The sequence below is a fragment of the Saccostrea echinata genome, unplaced genomic scaffold (assembly GCF_033153115.1).
Source record: "Saccostrea echinata isolate AGI-Se365-2 ecotype Australia unplaced genomic scaffold, CSIRO_AGI_Sech_v1 ptg000029l, whole genome shotgun sequence".
Taxonomy (NCBI): domain Eukaryota; kingdom Metazoa; phylum Mollusca; class Bivalvia; order Ostreida; family Ostreidae; genus Saccostrea; species Saccostrea echinata.
Genome location: NW_026889778.1, coordinates 33,380,607 through 33,400,340, shown reverse-complemented (window position 1 = coordinate 33,400,340; position 19,734 = coordinate 33,380,607). Strand labels below are relative to the sequence as shown.

Genomic DNA, 19,734 nt, shown 5'->3' with positions numbered 1-19,734 from the left:
TCTGAAAATTCAGATTTCTGATAAAAAGCAATGCTTGTCATTTTTAGCTCACCTCAACGAATATGTAAAAATGACATTGACAGCCCATGTTAAAGTTTCAGGAGCAGATTTCTTTTCGAGTTCATCTATGCCCTACATTAATCAGAGATGCATGGAATATGCTTCTAGTATGTTTCATTGTATCAGACAAGGTTTCAGATGCTGCAATTTCAGCTAAAGCTATTGATGCACACTACCAGAGTTGCTTCAGATGCTGGATTTGACCTACATTTTCCAGAAAAGTGACCAGGTTAAAGTTTTTGGAGAAGGTGCATTCCTAAGCAACTATAAGACTTACCTGGATCAAACTTGCATGGATGATACATCTAGGGATGAACACTACCAGACTTACTGCAGATGCTGGATCTGACCTACATTTAATTGTTCCTGATGAATGACCAGAACAAAATTTTTAAAGCAGGTCCATTCCCAAGTAACTTTAAGACCTACTTGAACCAAACTTGCATGGATGATGCATCTAGGGAAGCACACTAACTAGATTTATTTATTAGTTTTGTGTGGGACTTTGCCTTACTAAAGACAACATTCATTTGGGTGAGCTCTGTAATCTCTGATTACCAATGTTTACCTTAATTTGGGGAAAAAAATGTCAATTTTCAAATGGAATTGGGTGCTTTCACTGCATGGACATTCAATAATGGGTATTCAGCCCTGACATGTAGTGGAGATTCCAGTTCTGGCAAAGCATATAGTCCCTGACATGCCATTAGAGTGGGACTGTTACTGTACAAAGTAGGGATACACAGTTTTTCACAACATCATATTGTAGAAATTTGAAAATTACTAGAGGCATGGGGTTTAAGCTTAGGGTCGTGAATAACATGGTGATGTTCCATTTATCTACACAAACACAATCATGGTTTGTTATAGAAATGTGACTCTTGTGAGCATTGTGGCCCATGGGCCTGTTATTTAAGGGTATGTTGGCTTTGTGAAAGTTGGTATAGATGCATATTTTCTGCTGGTGGAAATTTTTGTGATTTTACCCCTGGAGGGTACTTCATTTATGTCCATGTTTTTAATATCTAATGTTGCACCATACGGCAAAAATTTATTTACCCAAAATGACTACTCCATGTTAAGAATTTGGCAGAACACTGCCACATTTTATTTTTAAGATTCAATGGCATGTGTTCAGGGTGCATAAGAACTGAAACTAAGCTCTACTAGCTTTAGATTTGTGTTTGTGAATTATTTTCAAAAGCTTTTATTTTGTTCCTCTTAAATAACAAGGTAACATAAAATCAGGTCAAAATCTGTCATGACATACACACCACTTATCATATATATGTTTAAAAAAAGATCATGTATTTTAGAATCCATGTATCTGATAATTACATTTTAAAAAAGGAATTTTAAAATATTTTGTGATTATAATTTTTGTGGATTGGGTCTATCTGTGAAATTCTGCATAATTGGACAGTACACATTGTATGGTATATTTCTTACAACTTTTTATTTTTTCTTTTCAGATTTTTAGTGATTCGCTCTCAGTGAAGAGCACACAAATAAAAACAGTCTACAGAAGTTAGCATTCAAAGAAAAGGTAAGTTTATTTGGTTCTGTGTAGTAGATGAGATCGAACAATATAATTTCTTGAAGCACCTGCAGGGGCTTTTCGTGGAAAGGATCGTATTGCACTTTTGTAACGGACAGTGAAGCCATGGTGTTATTTTTCAAAGGAGCATTCATGGTAGTACATGTACCAGTTTAAAAGACAATCTCTTCTTTTCATGAAACTAACAACTAAATATATGTTTATATATATATAAGTAAAATGAATAAGTCTACTGCTGCATAATGTGTTTCAGTCACAGTTTCTTAATGTCCTGTTAAATAATAAAAGAATTGTCTAGATGTACAAGGACCATGATGGTAAAAAGAAATTTGAACATCCTAGAAATTTCCTAATATTTCAGAGATTTGTGCATCATTTACAACCAAAATACAAGGCCCAAAAATATTACCAATCCATGAATACAATTTTTTGTACCATGTATACTATTTCTTTTAAGTTATCCTATAAATATCTTTTTATCAGTAATCAAAGGTTTTCAGCTATAACATAAACTTTTTTTTTTTGAATTCACAGCTACATGGATTCTTATTTTTTTAAAAAAAAAAAAAAAAGCATTAAAGTATTCACATTATGTCTTTCATTTTTTTTTATACAGTTCAATATGGAAACATTTGCCACATAGAATTATCTCTCTTTGTTCTAGCGTCTTCTATGCATTTCATTTGTGGCTTCTGTTGAGGCCTTAAGGTCTGACGACACATTGCCCAAACATTTGTTTGGTATCTCTTCGAAATATATAACAAATTTATCATAATTATCATTAATTTGTGAATTTTAAACTATTTTCAAAATGTCTTAGTAGATAAAGACACAAAAAATTGTGATATTGGCAATGCTAGTGATTTCCAATAGGATTATAAAGTAAATACAATCCTCTGGTATCTTGAACAAATGCCTGGTAAGGTACCTTACTTTTTTGTGAGGAAACTTGTTTAAGCAGCAATGATAAATTCTTGGAAAATTTTTTACATAATTGAGGAACGTGTCGTCTGACCTTAAATTTAGCTGACAATAAACTAAAAGATGTGGTCACATGACCCCACCCATCTAAAAATCACCTGCAAGCTGACATTAAATGAAGATACAAGGGGGCATACAAGGTTGATAAAAATGAATAGTAAAGAGTTTCAGACAATATTTTGAAATGGTCTGTAATTTTGCATATTTTTGATAATGTGCTACAAGTCAATTGTATAAGAAATTGTTGATGGAAAGGTATGATGTTTAAAAAACTGCATAATTCACATGCAGTGAACATGTTTGTCATGATAATGAAGTCAGGTTTTGCTACCCCATACCTGTAGTTGAAAATGAACTGGATCAAATTATAACAAATAATGGATAATGAGTATCAAGTCTGTTCATTTAATGATTTATGATTATTTAAGTTAATTTCTCCATTTAATTATATAAGTTAATTTCCCCCCTTTTTTTGAGATCTTATATGTTTCATTCATAATTCAAGCAGCAACAAGGAAGAAAACATAAAAAATACCAACGATTTAAATTTCAGGATGAATTTAACTTGTGATTCACCTTCAGAGCAACATAATGCTATGTATAAAAATAACATTAACGCTATGTAGGCAAATATTTGTTCTGTGAGACTATAAAAAGAAAATTGACGTACATGTATATATGCACATGCAGTTGTAAAAATAGATTTTATATAAGTGTCCATATATGTCATGCTATACAAGGGACAGAGATGCATGGTCATATAAAGTTAGTTGGTCAAGAGGTTAAATGAATTGGACCGTATAGCCTACCTGTCAATGGTTGATGTGTAAACATATAAAAAAGAAATGTGGTCAAAAGATAAAGCTTTCAGGTCAATATCTAGTTCTTGTACCAAAACACACCTACATATTCATAATTTATATAATTTATCCTAATTAATGGTGGGAGGGATATTATACACATTACTGAATATATATATATATTTTGCAACTTTGAGAGCTATAATTCTAAATACTGATACATTACATAATATATCCAGTAATGTGTATAATATCCCTCCCACCATTAATTAGGATAAAGAAATTATATAAATTATGAACATGTAGGTGTGTTTTGGTACAAGAACTAGATATTGACCTGAAAGCTTTATCTTTTGACCACATTTCTTTTTTATATGTTTACACATCAACCATTGACAGGTAGGCTATACGGTCCAATTCATTTAACCTCTTGACCAACTAACTTTATATGACCATGCATCTCTGTCCTTTGTATAGCATGACATATATGGACACTTATATAAAATCTATTTTTAGAAATGCATATATATATATATATATATATATATATATATATATATATATAATTGTTATTCAAAAATTTAAAACTTATATTAGGTATTAGTAGTAGGGTAAAATTCGTACGAACACAGATACAGTGAATTTATGAATATTGCAAAGATTTTTTTTGATCCCTGCATGGTCAAATTCTTAATAATTCCTTGCAAAATTTTTTGGTAAAAACAAACTTTGATTTCAGGATTTTATAGATAGAGTATAGCAAACTTATTTTGTGTCTCTTAGAGGTTAAAAATAATGAATCAAATTAAATAATGGTTTATAACATATTTTTTAAGATCTTAGAATTTAAAATATGACAATCTTCTTCATAATTATTAATGTTTGAAGTTTTATTACATCAGAAAACTTAAGAACGTACTCTGAGGTAAATTTTGTATTATTATAAATGCTAATTTCCTGAAATATGGTATCGATATTGGATACAAAGATATTAACTGTAATTATATACTGCAAATGATATGCAAAAATTTCAAATAAGCTAATTGGGGTTGGAGTAAAAGAAATGATATCTTTTAGATTTTGTCTGAAACCATGTTATATGAAAATGATAGTAATACATAGATGATTAAGTATCCTTGGCCTTGCTGGCTTGAAGTTCTATTGCTAATGTATTATGCACCCAGACTAGTCCACAATCAACAACATGTTTATCTTACTAATTATTTGTTTAATTAAATCATATTTATCCTGCTTATATAGCTCACGTTTTTCACAAACAATACCTATACAGACTGTACATTAAATTATTATAGTAATTCACACAAATATCCCCCTAACCAATAAAACATGATGTCTCTGTGCATCTATCCACCTAACCTTTACTGATGAGGAAGTAATTCCAACTGATTCCTGAATATTGTAGAATACTCATTTTGATTTATCTACATTTATGTGCCATAGCATGTATATTCACTATATATACAAGTACTCTAACAGATTTGTTATATGGGAGTTAATGTCTAAAAATATTTCCAAAGAGTATTTATTAGTAGATTTTTGATCAAAAATCTATGTAAGAAATTACCATTGAAATTTATAGCATGTATGAAGTATTGTGGATTTCTGAAGATTAATGCCATTTTTTTTTATAATGAACTAAAAAGATGAAAAAATGATGGTTTGCTTTTCTTGTGTGAAGATGCTACAGTTAAAGCTTATAATTAAAAGTATCTAAATACAATGATTTTGGAACCCTCAAAGTACCATATTCTTCTCGACCTTTGGACTTGGTGAATATTGTACTCTTCCTATCGCTAAAATCAATTTATTGACCTCAAAGACAAGAATAATTGGATAATATTGCAAATATGATATGCAAAATTTTCAAATAAGCTCATTGGGATTAGATTTCAAAAAATGAACTTTTAGATTTTGTCTGCAACCATGTATTAATACAAATGTGAGAGTACTAGTACCTGGTAATACGTAGATCATAAAGTGTGCTTGGCCTTGCTTTAACTTGAAGTTCTATTACAAATGTATTACCCACCCAGACTAGTTTATTATCAACAACATGTTTATCTTACTAATTATTTGTTTAAGTAAATCATATTTATCCTGCTTATATAGCTCACGTTTTTCACAAATAATACCTACAGACTGTACATTAAATTATCATAGTAATTCACACAAGTCTCTCCCTGTAATCAATAAAACATGATTTCTTTGTGCATTTTCCACTTAACCTGTACTGATGAGGAAGCAATTCCAATTGATTCCTGAATATTGTAGAATACTCATTTTGATTTATCTACATTTATGTTCCATGTTTAGATGATTTGAAATAAGAGAGCTTTAAGCTTTTCTTTGAAAGTAGGACTCCTCCCAGACAGACAGACAGACAGAAGACAAAATGATTCCATGTTTTTTAGCTGTGCTTCCTAAGTAAAAATAAAAATAGCAAAGCTAATATAAATCTTTCATTAATAAATATTAACTACAGGTATGTTTTCATTACAATGTGTGATATTTTCATTGTATTTATTATGGATACTTAAAAGTTATCAGCTGTTAGGAAAATTTAAATTATAGTAATCCAAATGTGGTCTGCAGTATCTGCATTACTGCAGGTAGGATCAGAATAAAGTGTCATCCTTTCTCTTTTCAAATTCAGATAAAATTGCATGATTCAAATGCAGCCATAGACCTTGACTGGTCCTATTACCAGTAAGACACAGGTTAAAGTTTGGGGGAAATTTTACCTTTGATTTCATTGCAAAGGATTCTCATAGTCAAGTATGAACTAGAATTTGGAGAAGAACAATTTTTTTACCTATTTCCTTATCCAAATTAATTCAGAAAGCTTTGTGGCTCTCAAACTATCGGTCAACAGCTGGTAAAAGGACATTGTTTTCAGACTGACCTAGATTTGGACTTAAGTTTGTCTTTCAAACTTTGAAAAAAACATGATAAAGTGAGTGGCTATTGTCCTGAAATTGACCTATATTGCAAATTTTTTGTTAGTTTTTCAAACTTAAATACCCAAATTGTGGAAGTCACAAGATATTTGGAATGACCTTGGAGGTAGGAATGCATGTATCATATAATGTATATAGCCTTGGTTGTCTCTAGAAAATTTAAAGAGTCACAAGATTTACACATTCAAAAACTGTATAAGATGAACCAGGACCAGAACAACATTCACATTTTTTCCTTTTCTCTCAAACAAAACACACATGCCTGTAAATGTGACTTTTGTTATGTTGAGAAAGTCATGAGATTATACAATCCTCCTGTAGGTTAGTTACCCTACCAAGACAACAGAACAACATTAAAGGTGGGATAGGAGATTTGGATTCACTGGAAATTTATCAAAAAAAAAGATGTGTTGAGAGACTCAGACTTGAGTATCTCATTGCTGCATGAGTAAGCAGTTTGTAGTTATATCCGATATTGTCAGATATTAACCAGGAACATTCTTAGCAAACCATGTTCCTGAAGTTAACATTCTTAGCAAACCATGTTCCTAAAGTTAACACGTTGGTTCAAGTTTTTACATCTCCTTCCCCTCCATAAGTAAATATCACCAGTGGAATAACTAGCGATGATGTGGCTTACAGTACATGGTGTAATGTATTTGGAAAAGTACACAGATTACCTGATAAAAATATACAGTAAAACCTCATTTTATCAAATTTGAAGGGACTCGGAGAGAAAAAAAACTTTGAGATATTGAGATTAATGTACATAAAGAAAAAGTGATGATGGGACTTCAAAATCACTTTGACATATCCATGGTATTCGAGATATCAGTGTTTGAGATACCAAAGTTCAATTGTATTTACATTTTAGTTTGATTCAAAACATAAAAAAATTTCTGAAAATATACTTGAGGTCATTATCCAGTATTGAGTGATGTCAGCTGATCCTTAGTGCAGTATATATGAAGACACTCCTGATGCCTCTCCTAATCTTCTTGTTTTCTTTCACCAAATAAACATGTCTCATGTTTTAAATTAGCAATGATTTCTCATTTTTATAAAATTCTGGAAAATAACATATTTTGTCAATTACTAGCTAATGCCGAGCCTATCATGAAGTTGCACTTGAGGCCTATACAAAATATTCTGCTTATCACATGTCATGTCCACATCCTGGTCAAAACAAACCAAACTTACTGTGACACAAAGTATAGAATGCATGGCTGACTCAATTTTCATGTCGCAGTTTATTAAATGTTGGTTTTAGTCATTTGCATTGACCATTTTATATAAAATGATATAGACTACAGACTAGAGAGTTTTATAAAAAGAGAGTTTAATCAAACTCAGTCTTGAATTTTAAAGTGAAGAAGCTCACTTAATACTGTATCCAAAAAGTAATTATTTGTCACCTTACAGACCCCCACCCCCTCTTCCACCCCAACCACTTTTTTCCAAAAGGCAGACTGAATGCCACTCTGATAATGCACAGCCTCAGTGCCTCAGACACAGCTACATGAGGCACAGAGTAAAACAAGTACAAAACAAGCTCAATGCAGAAACATATATTCTGTTCTTATTACTCTTTGAAAGGGGAAAGGGGGGTATTAACTTTAAACAGTTAATTGGCAATTTTAAGTGGGTCGATTGTTCCCTTTTTGTGAAAGTTTGACTCTATTGTTTCTGGTGAGCCTTATGGCCCACATGCATTTATTTTCTAAGATATTTTCCTAACAAACTTTGATGGGCCAAATCAACTTGTATACATTTAAGAGAAATCCAATGGTTTTTCCAGCATAGTAATAATTATGATGAATATTGCACTAAGTGTATATATTCTTTCATTTAAACATCTTTCTATAATGATTGATAGCTTGAGGCAATATTTTTATTGGTGGATATCTTTTTATGAAATTTTCACTATCAGATTAGAAAGTGGTGATAGTCTCATGACTTGTCATTTACAAATTCATTCAAGGGAAACAACTCTGTATTTTCTAAATTTTCTCTGTTTACTAAATTTTTGACCTTGCATCACTGCAATTTTGTAATGGGGCTGTGAAGGCTATATAAGTGAAGGGACAACCCATCTCCTGATAGTTAGATCTTGTGGTCTCTGGGGACATTGCTTCAACACTAAGTGTATGGAATAAGATTTTCCGTGTTATAAGAGCAGCATGTTCACTTTGAGGTAACTATTTCTGCCCCCAGTACTCTCTCTTTTATAATTTAGAAGTGATGTCTTTTATTTTTTTTCTTTTAAATTATCTTTAATTATTAGAAATTAAAATGAATATATTTTTTATGGGTTATTTGTGAGGAAAATGAAATTAGTTTAGTTGTATTTTGGTAACATTTGAAAAAAGTTAATTTGTTAAAGTTTTAGAAGTTTTAATTGACTTTGAATAATGAGCTGATTTTTTAAAAATATCATTTTTTTTTTTTTTACCAAAAATGATTTCAGATCATGAAGACATGGTGATTTTAACTCATTCATTTTCTTTTTGTTTCGAAAATTTAATAGTTATCTCTAAAATGATAAACATATCTTTTCAAATAGAAATAAATGAAACAGGCAATATGATTTATAAGAAAGTAAAAATTAATGTCCTGTTGACCTAACATGAAAAATCTGCCAGAAGTAATGAAAAATTGACAAGGTTTGATATATCACTGTGGTGTTAATATCCATTATATACATTCATTTTCAACGTGATAAGAAAGTATTAAAGGCAGATGGGTTGTCATGGTCTCTGCTGGCCTTGATCAAAAATCACAAGACCTGAGTCACAAAAATACATGTACAAATGCCTTGTCACGTGTTCAGTTTGTTCCATGTTTTACACAATTACAATCTTGTATTACCTGTTGTAAGAAGAACGTACAGGATATAATTCTTGGTGTAGATTCAACACATTTAAGGTTGTTTTAAGACTTGTAAGTAAATTTTGTCAAGCAAAAAAAAGTTGTTTCTGTGAATGAGATGTTTTATTATTTAAAAAGAAATTCCCTGAATATCTGTTTTATAAATATAGATATTGGAAATTCAAATACTTTGCATATATTTCAGTTGATTCATGTGCTTAAAAATGCATCTGTAGGCATCTTTTTTTATGCTCTACTAAACATTTTTATGTAATAAATCGTATTCAGTTTAGTTTCCATGTACTTGTAGAAGCACAATGTCCACTGCCTTGAGATGTCCCTTTCTGTCCCGAATTCCGGTCAACCAGGTCAGAAAGACGGCCAATCAGTTGATGACCTATGCAGAGAGATGTCCAGTAATGGTACATGCCATGAACTACATGTCCACTCCAGACATGATGACGGTGACAGGTAAATAAAACAGTCCTCGTACAAAAACATAAAATAAAACACCTTAGTCCTCAATACAAAAACAAAGGAGAGTCTAAAAATAAAACACTGTAGTCCTCAAAGGAGAGTCTTAAGTAATTGATGCATGTATATTACAGGATTCATGATAAGATTGTGATTAGTCAAAAATTAATGAGGGTCAAAACATGCACTGTATATAAGAAAAGTTCTACAGTAAACAAACTCAATTAACAGATGATCTTTGTATCCTGCCTACATGAATGGAAATTTCTGTATTTCATGACAATTAGTTTCGAAAAATTGATGGTCGTCAGGTATATCCTGGTATGAAACATGTGGAAATTCCGCTCTTATAGAAAATATCAAAATACATTGGGAAAAAAATTGATAATTTGTGAATTTTTAGTAATCCTTAAATTCCGTCTACACATATTGCTTGTAAATATACAAGATATCAATCAAAGTCACTTCACATGACTAACTGTCAAGAATACAAGTACTTACAGTAAAAAGGGAAAATCTCACTTAAAGTACTAATATTTCACATTTGATAAACTAAGCAGAAACATTAATTCAGATGTAAAGATTTAACATTGAAATCAATCTGATTGAGAGGGGTGTTTAGCTCACATCAACAAAGTCAAGATGAGTGTACTGCGCTACACAGCACATTCTAGTGTAAGTTTTTTGAGCCAAGTAACTATATGAAGCATTGCCTGAATCAAACTTGCTGGATGATGCATCTAGGGATGCACACCACTAGGCTTCCTACAGATGCTTAATCTGACCTGAATAAGAGACTAGGTTAAAGTTTTTGGAACTGGTCTATTCCCAAATAACTTTAAGCCATAATTGTGACTTAACTTGCATGGATGATGCATTTACAGATGCAAACTACTGGAACATTTTCATTTTAGTGTTTGCCTTACTTGTACAAAACATTCATCGAGGTGAGATTCATTATCTTTGATTATTTCATTATTTTTGTATGTAAACATTATTTGTACACTTATGTGTGGAGCATTTCTTATGACTCCCATGGATCTAAGAAGGATTACATGTATCTTTTTCAGATGAGCCCTTGGAGAAGCAGTGTCCATTCTTTGCTAAGGAAGGGCTGGCCATTAAGGATGTTAAGAACCATGTCTCCTCAATGAAGGATGCTATTACTAAGAAAGGTAGGCAACCAATAAAAACTAGATGTTAGATGTATGGGTACATGCAGATATGTCCTTATTTCACTTAAGTTATAAATTTCAAACAAATATGTATATAAGGTTTGAAATTTTGAAAAATGATCTTAAATTCATATTTTGGAATAAAATTGTTAGGGAATGTGAAAGTTTGCATTATTTTTCAGAAGCAGTGGCCCAGCCAGATATGACCGTTACCAAGGCAACAGCTGCGGAGGCTGAGATTGCTGCCCCTAAATACCCATCAGGCATCACCGTGGAGAAAACTCTGGAATACATGAAGCAGTGGGGGAAAGGCAACAAAAAAGGTGAGGGAGGGATTTCAGAAGAGAATAATACTTAAAGGGGAGAGGGGTTAAGATTGGAAATAAATTACCTTTGGACCAAAAGGGATGAATTGTCTTCTTAAATACCGAGTACATTTGTTTTGATTTTACAAATTTTTTGTAACCAAAATGAAAACATGAAAGTGCGTTGACAGTCACTTGTTTATTTTGACTTGTTAAGAGTTGAAAACTGAAGAGGAGAGCCAGGAGGAGACAACTGAGGGTATTACTGGATTGCTGGAGTTTACCTTTGTTATTTTGCTTGGTTTTGTTTACAGTTGCTCTCTCTCTCTCTCTGTCTAATTTTTAGTTGATTCAACTTTTTTTGTTCCCAAAAGTTTTCCAAATTAATTTTGTTACAAGAAACTAGATCTAATTTTTTTTTTCGGGTACATGCTTCACAAATCATCATCTCTACATGATTAACTATAAACAATACATTGTATAAGCAGAATTTTTAACGAGGATTCAATTTTGACATTATAAGCCAGTGTATTGAAGTCACTAAAAATGAATATCTTTAATAATTCATTCTGTATCGCACGGCAGAGATAAGACTTGAGATCTTTCATGGCATTATAAATTGCTAAAATTACTTCTTGCTAACAGAATATAACATTTTTTTTATTACAATTTGTTGAATTTGCTTCTTACAAAAAAATCCACTTATATAATGTCTAATAACTACTACGATATGCTGAGCATCAACAAGCAAAGAAAATTTTGAGAGAAATATAAATCATGATCTGGTATGAAATTTCTTATCTAAACAAAAAGTTGTCTTGCAATAAATTTATAGAAATGGGGGGGGGGGGGGGGGGGGCAGGATATACATAAAACATGATAGTTGTGTTTAAAAAGTGCTGTTAAATATAAATCCTTCCATTTTGGATTTCAACATTTTGTTGCAACCATTTGCTATGGTTAAAAGAAAGTCAAGTAGAGATGAAATATACATGAAAGCATCTGTACACTTAATGTTTAGAATGCTTGTGCATTTGGACTAGAAGTGCTTTGTGCATGTAGTAATATCCTGTGTTCTTAATTATGTTGAAATTTTTGATAACACTTGACAGCTAATAATAGTTATGAAAATATGAATACGTGTATTGTAAAAGTATATTACAGTGAAATACTTGAAATGTAACAGTTAAGTATTAGATGAATAAATCCTTCATTTTGCAATAAAATTATTTCTTAAAAAAGTATTATGCTTTGAAAGGTTTGGCAAACTTAAACTAAGAGAATCAATAATGCTTTTTCTAAAAATGATGAAGATTCATTTTGACATATATTGCCTCAATTATTATTGGCATTTGTGGAGTTTGGCTTTGTAATCTTGTAGGTATACTGTAAATGTATTTAGTGATTGAGTACAATATTTGTGGAAATTTACTTTTCAACGAGTTAGCCTAGATTTGATTGAGTACATCTCTGAATGTATTTTATTTATTTCTATACATATATACAAGACATTTAGTGATTAATTTACCTGATTTAGCAAAAGTTGCTTTCTGAAAAAAAAAGCACTGAATAGAATACACAGCCTAATATAATACATTTACAATAATATTTTATAAATTAACAGTAATATTGATTAAAGAAGAAGTGCAGCTGCTAATCAATTCAGTTTTCTTCTATTCTCAGGTCAACAAAAGCTGTTCAACTATGAGGAATTCTTTGAGGGGGAGATAAACAAGAAGAAGAATGACCATACCTACCGTGTGTTTAAGAATGTCCAGCGGCGGGGGAGGGAATTCCCTTTTGCTGAGGACCACTCCACAGGAAAGAAGAAGGACATTACTGTCTGGTGTAGCAATGATTACCTGGGGATGAGCTGGCACCCCAAGGTCATCAACGCTGTCAGGTGAGGTCAAAATTCAAAGTGTCAGTGTGTGTGGAAGGAGGGATTTTGAATTCTAAAATCAGTGTTGTGACAAGTTCACTGTAACTCTTGAACATGTATGCTTTTAGTTTTTCTTTAGAATCTCGAGAACCTTGTTTACAAATGTTATCATTGTATACACTGAAATAAACAGATTCTTTAAGGGAATGTTGTGCATAAACAAAATATGATACACAGTTTGTAAATGTTTGATTTGTAAATGTAACGAAAATGTACAGTAATTTTAAAAAAGCTTAGTTTTCTTGGTTTCAGTGAAGCTCTGAAGAAGCATGGAGCTGGTGCAGGAGGAACTCGAAATATTTCTGGGAATTCCCCTCTCCATGAAGGACTGGAGGCGGAGCTAGCTTCACTTCACCAGAAAGAGGCTGCCCTAGTATTCACTTCCTGTTACGTAGCCAATGACACTTCTCTGTACACTCTAGGAAAAGCTATACCAGGTATGACAGAGAAGATACACAGGGATTTTGAAAATATTTTGTCTAATTATACAATATCAAAAGTAAAAATCATGTGTAATCACTTGTGTAATTTATACATGTAATGGTAGTATTGTAAATGTAGAAAAATAATGATTTATATAATTATACTTACATTACTTTCTGTATTTTAAAGGGAATTCCATAGTTCAAAACCATATTTTAAAAGTACAAGCAGAAAATAAAAGGGAATAGGACAGATTAAAACTATATATGATAATGCAGCAGCAATATTTTACCCACTAGAATAGTTCCATTTTCATTTCAATACAATTTGCTTCAGCCATTTTGATGTCACAAGATATAATAAGGAACTAACCAATCCTCCATCTCTTCTAATTTCTCTTCATCAGGTGTCCATATGTTTTCTGATGCTGGAAACCATGCCTCCTTGATTCAAGGTATACGGAACAGTGGTGTCCCTAAGCATATATTCCGACATAATGATCCACTGCATCTTGAGGAACTACTGAGGAAAGTGGACAAGAGTGTCCCAAAGATAGTGGTGTTTGAAACTGTGCATTCCATGACAGGTGACTTATACTTTTTTAGCTTTTATAGATATCCTTGATGCATACAAAATAAAATTCAGGAAATTACATATATCTGTAAATAATGATTTTTTTGATAAAGGGAAGGGAGTAAGGGTTCCATTTCATGGATTTATTTTATCTACAGGTGATGTGTCCCCCCTGAATGAGATGTGTGATGTGGCCCACAAGTATGGGGCTATTACGCTTGTTGATGAGGTCCATGCTGTGGGCCTTTACGGTGACCATGGGGCAGGAATTGGGGAGCGAGATGGATGTATGCACAAGATTGACATTATATCAGGAACTCTTGGTATGTAACCAAAGAGCAGTTAAAAAAGTCACAATTTGATAAGTGGAAAAAATTGTTAATTTCTTAATTATATGGGTAAAAGTTGTTAATTTCTTAATTAGGTGGGTTTGCTATACAAGATTTCTTTCTGATTCTCAGTTTTGGATACATGTAATGTTTAAGCAGCTTATGCCCATATATTTATATAAGGTCACAATTCTTAATTCTTTGATTTTATACAAATTTTGCAATTTTTTTTCCTTTTTTGCTTAAACATTTATAGTTCATATTCTTACTAGAGGTATCCATTTGTTTCATGCCATCAGGAAGTTGTATTACTGGGCAATTTTATGTTACAGGGAAAGCCTTTGGTAATGTTGGTGGATACATTGCCTCCTCTGCTCGTACTGTAGATATGATTAGAAGTTACGGGGCAGGCTTCATCTTCACTACAAGTCTCCCTCCCACCACTCTGGCAGGGGCACTGGCCTCCATTAGGGTAATTCCTCATTTCTACATCGTAAAGATCAGTTTGTAGAATCAAGTCTTTTGGAATTCTCACTAATAATCCTTTTATGGTAATGTTATAAAGCATGTTAAGATTTCAAACATAACAAAGTTTAAATTTATGTATGTTAATTGATAAACAGGTTTTGCGGAGTGAAGAAGGCAGACAGCTGAGGGAACGCCAGCAGAGTAACGTTAAATATCTGAGAAGTAACTTGATGGAGGCTGGTATACCCGCTCTTCACTGCCCCAGTCACATTATTCCTATCCATGTAAGGATTTAGCAGTTTCTATGTATCTCAGCCTCACTTTGATGTGAGAATTCCTGTAGTTTTGGAGTAACATGATAAAATTTCACAAAATCTCTTACCTTATGATGGCAAAATAATTTAACATACTGGAATACAATTATGAGGTTCATTTCTTCAAATAATCTATACATTTGAAAATAAAGAAATTAAATGTAAAAAAGAACAAAATTGTCCAGTAATCCAATCTTAAGATCAGACATTTTTCTCATTCCTAGGTTGGAGAGGCTGCATTGTGCACACATCTATCAGCTGAGCTCATGAATAAACATGACATCTATGTCCAGGCTATTAATTACCCAACTGTGGCCCGGGGGCAGGAGCGCCTCCGTGTAGCCCCCACCCCTCACCACACCAAGGCCATGATGGACTACTTTGTAGCATCAGTGGTCAGTGTATGGAAGGAGAATGGTCTGGAGCTAAACAGAGAGCGGTCAGTTTGTCCTGAGGAATGCGAGGTCTGTCAGAAACCACTGGATATCCAGATCTTACAGGCCGTGGAGAAAGTGTGTGGACGCTCCAACTGTACATATGCCTCACTCCAGGAAAACATCGCCTTTGCTTAAAGGGAGGCAACTCAAGGAAACAGTTGGAAAAAACATTAAAAAATCAATAAAAAAAGGAAAATGGGAAAATGTTATTAAAAAATATATATGGGGGAAATATCTAAATAATGACAAAATGTTGTTATTAAATAAGTCTTATAATTTTTTTTTTTTTTTTGAGAGAGATGTGACAGTTATTTTATTTTTATACTAGTAGTGAGAGATAATTATTTTTTTTATTGTTTATCTGAAGAAAAAGTTACAAGTTTTGTCCTGATTAAGAAAAAAGTATCTCTAAACTGAACCTGTAAATTATCTTAAAGTCAGACTTTGTAGCTTTGTGTTGGTTGTATAATTTTGTAGCCTTCACTTTTAATGAAGTATATCTTGCAAAAATAGGTTTTAGTATAAATTTTAAGTTCCTATAGGTATTTTTTAGAAAACTAGCTAGCATAGCTTATTACAGCACTGTAGTATTCCAAAATGTGTGACTTCATTGGGATGATGCAGTTATTTGATAAATTTTTTTTCTGAGAGGAATCTCATCATATACTTAAAGCTATTATATGTAGGCATTTGTATCACTGGACATGATTTTAATACGTACATTAGTCGATGATGAATGATATACAATCTATGTATACCTCCATTGTATCTGTTAATATCAAAGGCTTGGAAAACAAGATTTGATTTGTTATATTTATAGACAAAGATCTCTAAGTTATAGATTGTTGTTGTATTCTGTCTTTATGATGAAATATATCAGTCATGTTCTTCCTGTTTAATTATTCCCCTTTTGGACACCCCTGAAGTATTTTGAATTGTGAATTACATGCTCCCTTCTTTTTTTTTTTAACTCTCAAGGATACACATCTAGTATGAATTTTAGTCAGCTCAGGTGTTTATTTGGAGAAATAAATTATGGTTATTGTTAACTTAATTTAAAACTAACTTAATATATTTAATGTAGTAATTTAAGCTTTTTATTTTATTATATATTAAATTCAAATTAGTGGGCAATTTAGTTTTCGTTAAATTTTACTCTTCATAAGTGGTGATGGTATTTTGATAAAAAAAGCTCTTAATTACATTTTTGTCTTTTTTTTCTATAAAACAACATCTAATATCCTAATTTTATTTATAATATTTTATATGTATACCAGCTGTTTAAGATATTTAATTTTCAGGATGTGTCAGAAACTTTATGAATTGTGACATTTTTCCATGAGTGTAAAATTTGTTGGTTAAAATAAAAACTTAGTACATGTAAACAACTTTGAAATATTTATACTGTAACTATATATATATAATATATTTATATCTTAAATATTTGCTTTGAAATTTGTTCTTAAAATTCACTGCCAAATATTATGACCAAACTTTATCCTTCAGGAAAAAGCAATAAATATTTGAACATCATGTCTTTGTTTTTGTTTTTGTATCTGCAAGTCATTAACTGAAGATGCAGCTTAAAAGAGTAGACATTATGCACCTAAACTTTCACACATACGGAGGGTTTTTCTATATGTCTACTTTGACGTAGATTTTAGTTTTATATGGCCTCATTTACATAAGTGATGATTAATTTATTACAGGTGAATTTGATAATGTAAGCTGCTCCACGAAGTTTCAGACATAGCTGGCAGAGCTAAGTATACACTTCAGAAACGGATAAGCAAAAATGGTTTGAAGCTAACCAATGGCAGATCCAACAATTTGTAAGTGGGAGGTCTCACTAGATCTGTGCGTAACTGATAAATGTAGGCTGTTCTGCGAGCGTATTCATTTGTCTATGCTTTTTGTTTGTTGTTTAATGTCCCTCTCGAGAATTTTTCACTCATTTGGAGACGCCACCACTTACTGGGGGAGAGCTGCAAATTTTGACCTATAGTCGGCACTCAGGGCCATTGAGCAGTGAGGGATCTTTTTCGTGCCAGCATCTACTGCGACATGAGACCTCGGTTTATACGGTCTCATGCAAAGGACCGGTCTCCACGTCCCACAGCGGGATTCGAACCCGCGACATAAGGATCAACTCCTCACTCCGCGACTCTAGAGCAGATGCTCTAACCACTGCGCCATGCGGGCGACTGTCTATGCTTTTTAAAACATCAATAACCACTTTTTTTAAATTTTTTATTTTTCATATTGCACCTTCCGCATTGACTACAGCTCAGATATATCTTCACACAGGATGGCTTAAAATGAGGAACGAAGAAAAAGACACTGTCAAACAGATTTGTTGTTATCTATGTCTCTCTTTAGAGAAAGAAGTACAGGGAATAAAATCCATAACATTGTAAATTGATATAAGAGGCCCAAGGGCCTTAATGGTCACCAGAGTATAATACAACAATTCAGAGGATCCATAGAGTATAAAATAAACTGATAGATGAAGCTTTGTTGCCCAAAAGTAAGAGAAATAGGATGATCAGGATTGATGAAATAGTCTAGTATTCAATAACAACTCATAAATTAAGTCCTAATCTGTCCCCAGTTTATCACTATCACCATACAGACTATTAACAAACTATTAGTGCTTCTAACCCCATATACCTGCTCACATTGGCCTCTCCTAAATCTTGATCTTTGAAGAGCATTTAATAAGATAAGGTATTTTTGTCTCGTTTCCATTTATGTATTATTTACAAGTCTACCTGATCAGTAAAACTACGAAAGTACTTTTAGTATTACACAATAAAAATTCTTGCATAAATCTCTTATTCAACCTTCCAAATACATTTTTACAGTGATTAATTATCAAAAATGAATGGCAAAGGGGAATGACTTCTTGCAGTAGAATACAAATTAATAGATCCCTGGCCAGGACCAGAACACTTGACCAAATGGTGCAAATGTTCAAAAAATCTGGTAAAAATACCCTTGCTTATTAAAACTTTTACTCTAGATCTGTTTGCCTCTGAAATGCCCAGGAGCAGAGAAGATTTTCAAAGAAATAATGCATTTTCACTACAGATTCGTCACAGTCCTACCCTAACACCAAAACCCATGACCCAGGGTCATGAAATTCACAAATTTGGAAAAGGTACCCTCATCATCGTAACTATTTTTTTGCACTTAGTTGAAGATTTTCAAAGAATTAACACATCTTCAGTACATTATCGATAGACTCCCCCTTTGAGAAACACCAGAAACACTTACCCTGGTACCACATGTTTTAAAAATTCTGTAAGAAGCACCCTTGTTTATCATAACTATGCACTTTGTTAATCTGCTCAACATTTTGGTACAATAACGTTGGAGTGGGAGATGGGGATGGGTGGGGGACTGGGGGTGGGGGGTCTACGACCTTTGATGAAAAATTCGACACTGAATTATTTACACCAAAATACACCAAAGGTAGGGGTTCCACCTCTAAACTTCTACCCAATTTCCAGTATACAGCTGTTAGTCCAGTCAATTTAGCGAAAATATGGACCCAACGTCAAAGTTATTGCAACATGAATTATTTTGTCATAATTTAAATCTAGCATGTATAAAATATTTGCAATGAAAAAATCTAAGAAGATCTAATGAGCCGAACGCAAAATGTTGGCATGATTAATTAGCTATGGGAATTACTATAGAAAAGGGGCATAGCTCTGCAAATCCATACAATGTTTAAGTAAAAATGAAATTAAAAGCAGAAAAAAAGTGTAAGGGTAGGGACCCCCCCCCCCCTTACCCAACCCTCACCCTGGTTTCTTTGTGGCTGAATGTTATGTTCACCTGAGTGGAAGTCGGATGCAAATGAAATAGCTTTTAAACTATTTGTAATTTGTATCAATTTGGATTTTCCCGATCTATTCATAGTCCAATGTGGTAAAAAATAAATCCTTATGTTCATCTGGAAGGTCACGTGCAGGTGAACATAGCGTAGTATTATTTTTTTCACAATGCTGGATCTCAGCCAGTCACAGAGAAAGGAATTATGC

At 32.6% G+C, this 19,734-nt stretch overlaps 2 protein-coding genes across 4 annotated transcripts in view; one reads left to right on the top strand and one right to left on the bottom strand.

Moving 5' to 3' along the window:
* Positions 1 to 19,734, bottom strand: part of LOC133195846 (laminin subunit beta-1-like) — a 75,479-nt gene that overhangs the window by 45,716 nt on the left and 10,029 nt on the right. The gene's annotated exons all lie outside the window — the stretch shown is intronic.
* LOC133195847 (5-aminolevulinate synthase, erythroid-specific, mitochondrial-like) lies at positions 1,541 to 16,866 on the top strand. Of its 3 annotated transcripts, none has more exons than XM_061331806.1 (12): positions 1,541 to 1,606; positions 9,556 to 9,716; positions 10,790 to 10,894; positions 11,077 to 11,217; positions 11,417 to 11,458; positions 12,883 to 13,102; positions 13,394 to 13,578; positions 13,971 to 14,150; positions 14,296 to 14,460; positions 14,799 to 14,938; positions 15,090 to 15,218; positions 15,473 to 16,866. In XM_061331806.1, exons 2-12 carry the CDS (start codon positions 9,563 to 9,565, stop codon positions 15,818 to 15,820), a joined length of 1,809 nt encoding a protein of 602 aa, XP_061187790.1. In that variant the 5' UTR covers positions 1,541 to 1,606; positions 9,556 to 9,562; the 3' UTR covers positions 15,821 to 16,866. The 3 variants fall into 3 exon arrangements, with proteins under 3 accessions (XP_061187790.1, XP_061187789.1, XP_061187791.1); XM_061331805.1 differs by lacking the exon at positions 1,541 to 1,606 and adding an exon at positions 8,414 to 8,571; XM_061331807.1 differs by lacking the exons at positions 1,541 to 1,606; positions 11,417 to 11,458 and adding an exon at positions 8,414 to 8,571 and having other exon boundaries at positions 15,473 to 16,864.